This window comes from Colletotrichum orchidophilum (genome assembly GCF_001831195.1).
Source record: "Colletotrichum orchidophilum strain IMI 309357 chromosome Unknown Scaffold_84.1, whole genome shotgun sequence".
Lineage (NCBI taxonomy): Eukaryota > Fungi > Ascomycota > Sordariomycetes > Glomerellales > Glomerellaceae > Colletotrichum > Colletotrichum orchidophilum.
In genome coordinates, this window is record NW_019173040.1 from 169,174 (window position 1) to 182,117 (window position 12,944).

Genomic DNA, 12,944 nt, shown 5'->3' on the forward strand with positions numbered 1-12,944 from the left:
TGAAACGTTCTCGGTAGTCGCCCTACACCAGAAAGATGGTGTAGTGTCTTAGTCAGCATCTCCTGTACAGGATGGATTGCGGCCACCCGACCCGCGCCTCGTGCGCTTGTCGTCGAAAGTCCACGTGTGACGTCGCTGAAGGTGCACTGCGTCAGCACCGCATCGCCGGGTTGCCGGCTATCCTCTTGGCCCCAGAGTTTGTTTGGTTTCCTCTTTGTGCCTGCCCATCCGCTTCATCGCGCGAGGGATGACCTGTTCGCCCGGATAGGCTGCGATCGCGATTGTTGCGCGCGCACTACCTTACACTCAGTACCACGGTATCGCTCTGGGACGAACCCTTGTTTCTGTCGAGTCCTGAATGGTGGGACCCCTCTAATCAACCATGGCATCCGATGATGAATCGATTCGGCCTCTGCTATGGTCCTTCTCCGGGTTCCGCGAGAACAGACGACCGGCGCCGATTAGGCGACAGTTGAGCCAGTCGCGTACGAGCCTCCAAGATGTGCTCTCGTCTCGGAACAAACATTTTGCCGTCCTGGCCATCGTATCCCTAGATGTCGCCGCCCTCATGGCCAACATCTTTGTCGAGCTCGTTGCCTGCGATATGAAGCGGGAAGACGAGCCTTGGGTCAAGCACACGCGCGAGGGTCTCACCGTGGCGGGTCTCGTGTTCAGCTCATTGTTCTTGATCGAACTCGTCTTGTGTGTTGTTGCATTTGGGTGGAGGTGAGATGCATCCTAGAGCACGTCCGAGTCAAGTCTATATCTAACTCAGCCCGTGACAGGTACTTTGCAGAATGGTTTCACCTACTTGATGGCATAGTCATCGTGGCAAGCTTTGTCATTGACGTGCTCTCGCACGGCATCGTGGAGGAGATTGCGTCTCTCGTCATCGTGTTTCGTCTTTTCAGATTCGTCAAAGTGGTTGAGGAGATGAGCATGGGGGCCGCGGAGAGGATGGAGGGTCTCGAGGAGCAGCTGGCGATTCTAAGGCGAGAGAATGGAGAGATGAAGAGGCAGTTGACGACTAGGCGCTGATCTGGAGGTATGTTTCTGGTAATGTGGCATTACGGGCATTGGTGGCAGCGCTTTCATGTGGTGATTGATACACTTCGGGAATGGACTGATGATAATGAACAACCCGGCACACAAGTGGCGCGTTTGCAGTTGGCGGAACTTGGAAGGCGTTGTGGCTTCTTCTTCTGAATTGGTCAGCTTTGTCCGAACAAATAAGATATCCCTCTGTCAAGAAGCCGCTATTGCGATGGAAATGTCGTGGAGAGACATGTAAACACACTGCAGATCTGTCTACTTCAAACACCTCGACACGAAGCATCTTCAATCACCCGTGCGATGAAGCCGTCGTTGGCTTTGCCAGAGGTATCTATAACCTGTTGGACGGGTCCAGGGGAGCTGCCATCGGTCATTGCTTGACCATCCACGGACTAGTGAACAACTCTGATCGACTCGGGCATCTAAACGGTTCGATCTTTGGATCAAGGTTGGGCATGGTGGTCTCGGCCGGACTCGCGGAGGCAGATGCGGTGGGCGCGGTGGGTACGGTATGTTGCCGGCAGAGGACCTCCGCGATGCAACGCCAGCGCCCCAGCTGCTACCGCACCTCGTATTGATGCTCTTATTAGTCTTACTGCAGATACTATGCAGCGAGGAGGCAGTCATTGGGCTGTGTGAGACAACTTCTGCACTGTTCGCCTCCTCAATGTCCCACCACACTCCATATTCAAAATGCATCAGCGGATACCCCGTACTGAACGACCAGAATAGCATCAGGCAAACGCGCCAATATAGCACTAACCGGCGGCGACGTTGGATACGAAAAGGGCGAGATCACTGAAAGAGTGGCTTCATTTGCCCCGTGATCAACCTCGATAAGCAGAGGTCACGGGATAGTAGCATAGCGGAGGTCATCACACTGCTTACGACCATAAACAGGCGGTTTGGACCGACGATTTTGAGAAATGCTAGTGTACACAAAAACACAACACAGACGCGACAGGGGGTCAAACTCGAGGCGAACCAGAAACGGCCCGTCAAAGAGCAACGCTCGCCGTGCCTCGAACGCGAGATAAGCATATCGAAGTCATAACCCGCTAGCAAAATACCCATCCAAAAGTTGTCCGCTAGGCATGCAACAATAAGAGGTCAAAGCCTCCTCTGCAGAAAAACAACAGACGACAGCTGCGCCGTTCGTGTTTTGATCAGATGCCTCAGGCCCGGCTGCAGGTACTTGTACTGTTGATGGCTTCCTCTTTGTGCTGAATGGCATTCATCGCCACGAGAGTGGGATCTACGAATACGGATCATGACTTTTCAATACGCAACTTGCAAAGCAATATACGATATACGAGTACCGCCATCGAAACCGCACTTGCATCGTTGGTGCAACGCATCCTTCGAAGTTCGAGGTTCGGACGCCCTACCCTTGCTCCTTGGCGGCAGCCAGAGGGACCAAGGGGGTAGGGTGAACTTGGAAGCCCAGGAAGAAAAAACAATGGCTCCAGCAGAAAGAGAGCATTGTCCAATCAACGGTCCGTCAAATCGACGGTCCCCCTGTCCCCCGAACGAGATTAGACTTCATCTCGACGTCCGGGCCCCATGTTCGCGCCGCCGTCGTTCGAATCTTGACTCCGTTTGACTTGTTCCCGTTTTCACTCACCCGGTCGTACCACCCTCTTCCTTTGGCACCACTGCAACGATATATTGGAAAGAAGCATAGCTGCCGAACCGGACACGGGAAAGCAATATGTTCTGCATCCTGGTCGGCACCGCGGGAGCGCAGCGCGGCAGCTAAGATCCGAACCATGCCTCGAGTGAGCCTGAATTTTGGCTACCCGAAGAGAAAGGGGTTAGAGAGGGCCAAGGTAGTTCCAGCCTCTCAGCCATGACGCACCTAGATCGAGTCGTTTCTTCGCCAACAATTTCGAAGCATTCCTCAGTTGTGAAAGAAATCTACATCCTCCAGAAACGCCCACGTCCTCGAGCTGGAAGGTTGAAGATACACAAGGCGCGTGTGTGCAGCACACATTTCCACCATAATCACTATGTAGTACACATACAAACGGTTGCCCCCTTCCCTTTCGTCCCTGCTTGATGCTAGCAGATGGACGGGGATGGGGTTGGGTAGCTTCTACAGCCGAAAGTGGGAAGATATGGGCGGGGATTGGCAGGGTCACCAGGGTCACAGGGACCTTTCTCAAAGTGAGAGAGTCTCCTACAGGCGCCTGATCCTCTCTGTCTGTCAGTCTCTCCTATGCAGGCCCGGGCTTGACGCCATCACCATGCCCCAGTGGCCGTCCCGAATATCCACTCCCCTTCTGCTGCTGCAGAGGGCGGATATTGTTTCCTTTTCTCCTCCCCCTCTTTGCTTTCCCACTGCTGCTGCTACCTCGCCGTCACATACAGAGCAATACGGGGACCCTAGCAAGGAGCCTCATCAATTTCTATCAGTCAAGCAAGAATCCCCGAACCATTGAATCCCTGAAGGAGGCCCGCTCTCCCTCCTGGTCCTCCACTATGTTGGCTCCTCTGCCTGGAGAAAGCAGAGAGAAAGTGTCTGACTGGCCTATCACATATCCTAATTCGCTAGCGTCGCGCGCCACTGCTTTTGCCCTCCTCGGTCTAGTCGAAGGGGTGCGTGGAGTTGCTCTCTCTCCTCGATTCTCATTCTACCTAGCTCACTTTCCACCCCCTGGCGCGGTTGCGCCCCCGAGGATCATAAAAGTCCGGATACAACGTTTGTGATGAAATTGCTTGCCGGTTCCCTAATTTGCTTAATATACTCCATCTGCCACCTTTCGCTCGCTCCATCTAGAGACTTTATCTCTCCTCTCCTCCTCCCCTACCGTAATAAGCCTCCGCCAACCCACTGTTCATAAAAAACAGCTTATTCCGTCCTCGACAAACCTAATTCCCTAGCGGTTCGTCCAGTCACTCGCTATAGTCTTCGAGACTCTTTACACTCGTTGGAACCACCATAATCGTCGTTCTCGATACACCCTTACAAATACCCGTAATAATTGAACTCGCCGTCAAACTCCCACACATCCCATTCAAGATGAAGTTCTTTTACCCTCTCGCTCTGGCCCTCGCCGCCGTCGTTGCCGCCGCCGATGACGACTGCGATGCCGCTCCCATTGTCGAGGCCTGCCTGTCCAGCGAGAACGTAAAGGTAAAGCTCCCAAAGACTGTGTGACAGAAACCTCACAAACGGCATGAGCACTAACAACCATCTCTCCAGGTCAATGACTGCAACTCCACCGACTACGACTGCCTCTGCGCTGCCTACCAGGCCGTCGCCACCTGCTACAACAACTGCCCCAAGGACCCCCGCGCCGCGCCGGCCCAGGGCCAGGTCACAATCTTCTGCCAGGAGGCCTCCCTTTACGGCTCCGCCGCCATGCGCAAGACCCAGTCCGTCGCCGCGGCCACCGGTTCCGCCTCCGCTGCCGTCGCTACCAATTCGGCCACGGCCACGGCCACCGCCGCTTCAGGCACCGCCTCCTCCACCGCGTCCGCCAGCTCCAGCACCAGCACACCCAACTTGGGCGTTGGCCAGCTCGCCCGCAACACCGGCGGCGTCCTCCTCGCTGTTGCTGGTGTTGTTGCCGCCGTTCTCTAATCGATCGAATCTTTTGCCATGTTTGACACGGAAAACAAACAGACAAAATAAAACGCACATAATCTCCCCTTCCCAAGGATGCCTATGCCTCCCTCTTTTTTTCGCGCGAAAAAGGAAAAACAAAGGGGAGAGAAAAGATACCAAAACATCATGTCATTTAAAGCGATTATGTTTACGGTGCTCAAGAGATTCGGCATGTTTTTCAAAGACTATAGGACCTGATTTTACGGAGCATATTTGCGGCACCCAGCGAGTTTCGGGCCATGGAAAGCAAAGGGTCGGAAAGAAATCGATTTGTATATGCTTAATCTTTGTAATTACCTAATTCCAGCAACTTCATGAAATTCCTTTTTCATGACAGGAGAGAGAACAAAGGTGGTCAAAAGAAAAGAGAGAAGCATGTGCGTACAGCCAAGTCCGTGGGCCAGTGTAGTTCCAAGTGACGTTTTGTTTCCAACTATTCGTCAACTGCAAGGAAAACACTATGCGAACTCTGCATCTGGTTATTATCATGCACTAACTGATTGATGTTACAAATGATTTCAGGATAGAAAACTGATTGAATTGTCTTTGGCAGAGGTCAGTCCTTCATTTTCCGGGCCTGCTTTACATACGTTGCGAGACCACAAGAGCAAAACGAAACAAAATATCGAGACAAACCAGGGTTGACTCAGCGACAGAGCAATACACGCCCCCAATTCTGTGGTTGAAACATTCTGAGCCTAGTGATCGGGCTGCAGCTTGCATGCATTCCCCAGTCCTTGCGCGCATTGCTTAAGCAAGGAACGTCCTGCTTACCTGTACGTTCTCAGATGCCTCGAGTGTCTCATACTCGTCAGTTCACTCCGTGCCTCCCCCCCATCCATGTTGAACAACCCCCGAGGTTGTGTGTTACCTTGCAGGGTACCTCTCTGCTGGGAAACGTCACAGGTATATAGAAATGGCAGACAGGCCAGTGATCGATAAACAACCTTGCGGGTAGGGCGACACCATAAATGAACGCATGCCGTATCCCCAAAGCATTGCAGCATCAGGGACCCTACGGCGATTTTCCGGTCCAGCTTCTCATCTCACTTTCTCGGCGCAATATGCGCGAGTTTCGACGGTTTGAAGTCGGTGGAGCGTACCCGTTTCGCCGATGATCTTTATCAAGCAGCTTGCCCACTCCCCTTAACGGCCCGCGAGGGATGTCTGCCAAATTTGAACGTCGGCGCCAAAAGTGTTCAGTAGCCTCAACATCGTCACGTGCATTCAACTTGGACAATCAAACATTGGTTGCTCAATGTGAGCTCGTTATGGTCATTGTTTTCATCAAGCCTTCTTCTCCAACCGCTATGATACAACACAAGTGTCCTTGAATCCTACAGCTGGCTCATAAGCGTTGTATCCCTTCCCTGGGAGGCAATCACCCTCTTTCTCGAGTGTCGTCGCGAACCTTAGTCTCCCACCTTCAGGAGAGCTTTGGTCCAAGGCAGTGAAGTTGTAACAGTATAAGTCTACAAGCAAAAAAAAAAAAAAAAAAGCAGAAAAAACAGTACGCAAAAGGCAGACGCTTCCCAACAACCGTGACGCCCGGTTCATATCTCTAACAAGTGACATTATCATCTCCGGCCACGCACGCCACCACAGCCTGCTTTTTTTTTGCCTGTCCTAGTTGACCCTTGGTTGCGCAGAGTCGTATGGATAAAGAGGATAATAATAAGAGAAGAAACTTTCGTCGACTAAAAGGAGTATGTATGCGCAAAAAAGATCTTGGTCGCCGAAGAAAGCAGTGAAAAGGGGGGTTGGCGGCAAGTTAGAGTTTGCCTCGAAAAAAGATCTTCGTGCAAAGGGACTGGAGAGCATTTGTCAGACTCTGGAGGCTGCCGAAACGCCCTAAACTTTTCGGGCTCGCTTCGCACTCTCGTGGACAGGGCTAACGAAAGTAACGTGCTTGTTCTCATCCTTCTTGAGACGCATGGCAGTGCCAGAGCCAACTCCGCTGGACTCCCGGTGGTGACCAAGAGGGCGTCCATCGTGATCCTCATCGAGGGTGATCTCAGCAACGTCAGATACCGACTCGGCATCCATCCGATCGCTGACACCCGACTCGGACGACCCATCGTCAGAGTCATCGTACTCGCCATCGTCACTAACAAGTGAAGGCGCGTTGTTGCTGACCATTGTGCTTGGGCTGAGGTCAACGTCCATGTCGACATCCTCACCAGGGAGAATCATCATTCTGGGTCCGTCGTCCTTCTCAGGACTGCTCATGGGCGGCGATGCGAAGCCTGTGGGAGGTGACCTGCCTTTGCTGCTCGCCGGTCTCGTTGATGTCATAGTAACAGGTGACATCGGTGCTCTCGCTGGCATGCGCATGGCAGGCATACGAGCAGCCGGCACGGCATTTCTCTTCGGGCTGCCGAGACCAGTCTCGGTGTCTTCCGATTCCTCTCCTGGCGATGTGAGGTCTTCCAGCGACATCTTCTCCTTGGCGTCACTGACAATGTCACTGAGGTTGCCGTTGAAGTTTCTGCTCTGCATGAGTCGTGAAAGGAAGGGGGTGTCAGCCGAGGCGACGAATTTTCCAGCCATTTGTGCAGCGGGCCTCACAGGCTCTGCCTTCGAGGGACCTTCAGGAATGCTTGCAACGCCAGGCAGCTTGCCATCACGATACAGCTTGAGGGAATCTGCGATCCTAGAACGCAATGCAACGTATGCCTGTTGGGTGGACATGTCGGTCTGAGCAAAAGGATGGACGAGACCAGACGCGATGGCAGTCGAAGGAGCAGGTGCTTTTTCCTCTCCAACAATACTGCCGCCTTCATTAACCTCGATGGGGTGCCCGCAATGAACGGCCGCCTCTTCGTGACTCTTGAAGTCTCGCCTATGGGCGATGCGGCAGTGGTTGATGAAGCCCTGGGTGCTGCTGAAGTTCTCCCGGTTGCAATCCAGGCAGACGAGCTTGACAGTCTGGCCGTCGGAGCGCTTGAGAACACAAGGTCCGGCCTTCTCTTTAGGTTGAGGGTAACCACTGGAGAGAGACTGCAGCTTCTGGCTACCAATAGCCCGAGTCGAGCGGTTCTTGTTTGCGCTGGTGAGATCAGACATGCTGTTCCTTGTCGTTCGTCCCTCAACTGAGCTTCTGCTACGGGCAGTCTCAAGCACGGGGTACCACTCAGGTTGCATGCCATCAAATTTGGGATCGGGAATGAGCCACTTGGCATAATGTCGAGCGTAAGGGCCATCGACAACTCCAAATGGCGGAGCCCATTGGGGAATAGGCTCTCCCGGACGGGTTTGCAAAGCTGGACCTTTTCCGTTGCTGATATCCAGCATCTGCGCAGGGGTGGGACAGGCAGTGGGATAAGGAATAAGATGGCAGCGGCGGAGTTGCTCGAGAGCGACCTGGCATTTCGCCAGCTCTTGGTTGATTAGCCTCAGCTCATTGTGTTTGAGCAAGATTTCCAGACCAAACTGGTATTGGATGGCGTCGCGCGCGTCCTCCATGTCGTTAGTCACTGATGGAACAGCGGCAGGCACAGGCACAGGCAAAGGCGCAGATGCTGGCGCTGGTGCGTCTGAGACAGCACTGGAAGGGATGTCAGAGACGGTGGGGCTAGCACTCTCCAGCTTGGCCCGCTTCAAGGGTTGCTCAGTGGCGGTGAGTGCAGCATCTGATGAGAGTGAATCGTCAACACTTGACAGACGCCTCTTCTGAGGACACGACGGGCCCGCTAGTATTGCCGTCGGCGCAGGTGGTTGCGGCAGGATAAACTGATGTTTTTGCGCGAATGACGGCATTTGTTGGGTGTGACTGACAGTCGTTTCGCTTCCCCGCTCGTGGCTCCAGAGTCGGAACATAGGCGCAATCTCTGAGGACAGGCGATGGGATGAAAGGTTGCGGAGGGCAGCCTGAAGACGACTTTATGCAGAAGTGAGGTGAGGCGCAAGGCGACAGCCTGACGAGGTTGCAATGTGGCAGTGGCGTACGGACCAGGCACCTGCAGCGTGCGACGTGGTGCTGATGCAGGCAGAGAAGCCGAAATGCAGAGGTGCAATGAGCTTCGAGCTGGTGGCGATTGAGGGGCTGACGTAAACAGTGGATTCCCCAGATAGGTCGGGTGTAAGCGTGTGGCTGCCGTAGGCGTGGGCGAAGACGAGGCGGCGGGTGTGTGGTGCGTTGGTTGGACTTGGATGACGGGGCCCGAAAAGGGGTGGCAGGGGGGGGCGAGTGGTGCGTGGTGATGTGGTCGGGCGTCCGCTCAGGAAGGCCAGAGGCAAGAGAGAGAGCCGGAGGCCGAAGCAGGCGAGTCGGCGACAAAGGGATGGGATTGCGACGGTCGCGCAGCGAAGACAGCGACGCAGAATAATCGAGAACTAACGAAAGCCTCGATATCGCGCAAGAAAATGGAGCGAAAATGAATGCGCGAAGAGAGAGGGGCGAGCAAAATAAAAGAAGCGACGCCTGCGATAACTCTCAATGTCGTGTGGACGAGTGGCTTTGGAGCGGTTTTGGGGGGGAAAGAGGTTGTTTGTGAGGAGGATGAAATGATGGAGATGGGGATGACAGCGGAAGGAGCGAGAATAACTGTCAAAGGTTGAGGGAAGGAGGCAGCTTCAGACCTCTCAGGCGGGCGACGTGCGTGAGCTTGGTGGGAAATTGGCCTCTGGGGTGGTGATTGCGAGTGCGGGTGGGCCTTGGATCCTGGGGGCCAGAGGAGGAAAAGCAGCTAGCCAGCCAAAAGATGCCGGGAGAAGGGTTGAGAAGATGGACCGTGGAATCGTGGATGGACGAATTGGATGGGTTCCTCTGCGGGTGGTTCTGTTTCTCGACGCCGATTGTTGTTGGCGGAGCGGCGGTGTGGTATCCTTACGCGGCGCAGGCAGTACAACCAGCGGCAATGGCAGCAGTAGCAGCAGCAACAACGAAGAAGGAAGAGGGCGAGTGTGGGTTACGGGTTGCGGATTGTGGATGGTGGATGCACAGAAAGCTGAGGTGGATGTTTTGGCGCTTTGCGCTTGTGCTTTGGTGTTGGAACTTGGCGATGATGCGAGGGACCCGACTGACTAGGAAAAGGCAATTTGTGTATTGAATGCAAGGGGGGGAGGCATAAAATGGGGGTGGAAGGAGGGATGGGTGTGAGGTGCGAGGGGTGTGGGTGTGTGTGTGTGGGTGTTGTGGACGTGGATTGTGCTCCGAAACGCGACGTTGATTGGCCCGCCCCCCTAGAAAGAAGGAGGGAACGAGGGAATGCGCTTGTTTGGTGACTTTTGGTGACTGGTCTGACCCAGGTGCCCAGGTGCCCAGGTGGGGAGGGACAGACACCGGCCGCCAGGGAAGGGACAAAAAAAAAGGCAAGCCGCCGCAGAGGGATCCCAAGGAAGGAGGTCTGCAGATGCAGGGATGTTGTGCAATACGACGGGAGAAAGAAGGGACAGAACAGGGAAAGAAGGCTGCCTTGCTGCTTCAAGGTTCCTTCTTCACTCAGGAGAGCAAGACCCAAAGACCCAGTCACCGAGTGTTCGACACAACCTAAACGACACCCGGACGCTTCGGCCGTTAGAAAGGGATGCAGCAAGACTGCAAGAGTCAGGCCCAGTGGAGGACTTGCTAGGTGCCTAGACGTAGTATCCGTATTCTCTGCCAGCCTGAGAGTGTGTGCCAGATGCAAGTCCTGACGCAGACGATGATGAGCGGGCGACCAAGACAGCGGCAGGAGCAGCGGCAGCGCACTGAGCTGCAAAGCTGTCAAAGAAAAACGAGGACAGACTGGTCATAGACCGATGCGCTCAGAGAATATTGCTGGCCGGTCCCTGAGAGTGAGAAGATGGGACGCCAGTTCCTTCCAAGTCCAGTCTTCGTTTGTGTCTGTGTTTGGCCTCGTCTTCCGTCTTTCCAGAATCCAGAGACTTCAAAAGTTCAGCCTGTGTTCCAACTATCCTCCTCTGAATGGCGGATGGATATCTGATGGGACGATGAGACGGACGGGGGACCCTTCCGAGCTTCTGTCTCTTACAACTCGCAGCCGGGTTCTCTGGTGACGCTGCAATGCGTGTTTCGCCGCCCCGAAAATAGAACGGGATTAATAAAGGTGGGCGCGCGGCGAGCCCAACGATAGTACTGGGTAAACAAGGTAAGGGCACAGCTATGGTGAATGTTCCTTAAAGGGATCCCCCTTTTTCGCGATACTCAAGCGTTGCCGGGTAGAGTCGCGTTTGAGGAACTGATGCAACTTTGAAGAGAAGGTTAGTCGGTCTGAGGTCAGTCTTGATATCTGTCTGGCCCAGATCAAAGTGCACGTCTCTTGCCGATCCAACTGAGTATCGTGTTTTGTTTGTAAAGGTTTCGACATGTGTCTTATCCAGCCCGCCTGCAGATTGATTAGGTACATGGGCTAAGGTTCCTAGTGAGAGAAGAAGACGGGGAAAGCTCATGGCGTGTGTCCCGACTCGGCCTGGCTGGATTGTTTTGGTTCCGTGCGAGGAACGCCTCAGCCATGTACCTTGGGGCGTGAGACGGCGGCTGCACGAGCTAAAAGTACCTCGAGGCGTGGTAATGTTCCCCGTCCACCAAGCTTCGGGCTCGGGCCTCTTTTGCTTTCCTCGTTGTCGGATGCTATTCATGAGGTACCAACATGCCTCTCTCTGGCCGACGAGTTCCTCACCACGGCGCGGGGCTGGACATCATCTCGGAAGCTGCCAGATGGCGCCTGTTGGGTGTAAACTCTATATTCTGTTTGTTGACAGTTTGGGAGAGGGACTTGAAGCATGGTGCCGCCTGTGCCATCCCATATGACTCAACTTCTCCTACTAACTCTTTGACGAATGCAAACACCTAATCGACGACGCATCTAATTTGTTCACCAAAGTTGTTGTCGCGCACGCCGCCGCACTCCTCCCCCACGTACCTGACGGCAGTCTCGGATCTCAGTGATCTGGATCGTGGGTTCGCCATTCCGGCTGGCCTAAGACGCTGTGCCTAGTGCTCACGACGGCCCCATTCCGCCCATTTTCAAATAGCATCATATATGAGAACTAGACTTTTCTCTGACGGCACCAACGAGAAGCCGCGGGCAAGGCCGCTACAACAAAACGTGAGATGACATGAGAAACTGATGAGAAACTGGACCCTGAGGAGCAAGGGAACGCCTTGCGTCCGAGTACCGCCTCTTCTTTCGTTCTGCTTACCCTTTGCATCTTCTTTCTTCCACTTCATCGCCGAACCCTTCATGCACCATCGAAGCCCCCTCATTGTTCTTCGGCTTGCGAAGTTCTCGCATCCATGCGTCTTCTAGAGCCCTGCGGCCTCGACGACGACCGGCTTCGCACGAGGATGGAGGAGGGATGGGTGGGTACGACAGGCAGATAGACATGGATCGCCGCTCGAGATGCGCCACGCCACTCGGCGTGCCTAGCTCGCCTTAAGCCCGTTCTGGTTTCAGATATCTGAGCATCGCTATCATGGTACCAGGACATCCCAAAATTTCATTAGCAATACCGCAACTACGCAGCTGGTATGAACCAATGATATAGCGCTATCGTGCAGAGAATCTCAGCGGTAACGATGCCGAGTCGACCCGACTCAGCGGCCAAGGTCGCGCAGAGATAAGTCCCCTGTTAACTCCATGCCTCCCTGCCTTCACGGCATCTACAACACTCCTCCAGGCCTCATCCCGGAAATTCCAGCGGTGCTTCCTAGCGAAAATGGATTAATCCCGCAGCTCAGCCAGAACGCTACAACACTGCACCTCGGAAGCTTGGCAATCTTGGGGAGAACTCCCGCAGATCCCCTTGGGGAAGCCTGCTGGGTGACCCAATGTTGCAAAGCTCATGATTCAGTAAAAGTAACGAACGCTTCTAGCTCAACCTTCCGCCAAAGCAACCTTTTCTGCAGTCTGCCGGCGCCTGACTGAAGATGATCATGGAGGGCATGTACTGATCATTTCGATATTTGCTTTGTTCGGGCCCGCGAAAGGCTGCAACCAGAACAGGGCGCAACACGGCGCTGCTACCCATCGAATCATAAGAATGCGTTTTTTTGGAGAGGAGACTGCTTGCACAGGCCACGCCAAACATGTGAAGTCGAGGAGCTACGGAGAAACCATCGGTGCAGGCATGGGGCCATGGGCTCCCTGACCAGTGGACGCTTCCAGCTTCCGCGGAACGCTAGTCCAGGCCCGGTATTGAGCGAGAGCTCGTGTCCAGCCAGCGCTATGAAGCATCGCTGCTTTAACTACCATATGCTTAGTCACGATATTACGGCATATTCATCTCGACAGCACTTTGCCTTCCTTCCGAAGCTTGGGACGTCGTCATGAATCTT

General features: G+C 54.2%; 4 protein-coding genes across 4 annotated transcripts; 3 read left to right on the forward strand and 1 right to left on the reverse strand.

Annotated features, from left to right (window-relative positions):
* Window positions 1-382: 382 nt before the first annotated feature.
* CORC01_09371 (uncharacterized protein) lies at window positions 383-1,038 on the forward strand (the record flags this gene model as incomplete). The annotated part of the gene is made up of 2 exons (XM_022621000.1): window positions 383-726; window positions 786-1,038. The coding sequence occupies 2 exons, from the start codon at window positions 383-385 to the stop codon at window positions 1,036-1,038; spliced, it is 597 nt and encodes a 198-aa protein (XP_022472522.1).
* A 3,037-nt stretch (window positions 1,039-4,075) lies between these two features.
* Window positions 4,076-4,639, forward strand: CORC01_09372 (uncharacterized protein; the record flags this gene model as incomplete). The annotated part of the gene is made up of 2 exons (XM_022621001.1): window positions 4,076-4,189; window positions 4,259-4,639. 2 exons carry the CDS (start codon window positions 4,076-4,078, stop codon window positions 4,637-4,639), a joined length of 495 nt encoding a protein of 164 aa, XP_022472523.1.
* Window positions 4,640-6,514: 1,875 nt separating this feature from the next.
* CORC01_09373 (uncharacterized protein) lies at window positions 6,515-8,422 on the reverse strand (the record flags this gene model as incomplete). Its single annotated transcript, XM_022621002.1, has 1 exon — window positions 6,515-8,422. One exon carries the CDS (start codon window positions 8,420-8,422, stop codon window positions 6,515-6,517), a length of 1,908 nt encoding a protein of 635 aa, XP_022472524.1.
* A 4,202-nt stretch (window positions 8,423-12,624) lies between these two features.
* CORC01_09374 (uncharacterized protein) lies at window positions 12,625-12,939 on the forward strand (the record flags this gene model as incomplete). Its single annotated transcript, XM_022621003.1, has 1 exon — window positions 12,625-12,939. A coding segment is annotated over one exon (315 nt), but the record flags the coding sequence as incomplete, so codon positions are not given.
* Between the last annotated feature and the right edge of the window lie 5 nt (window positions 12,940-12,944).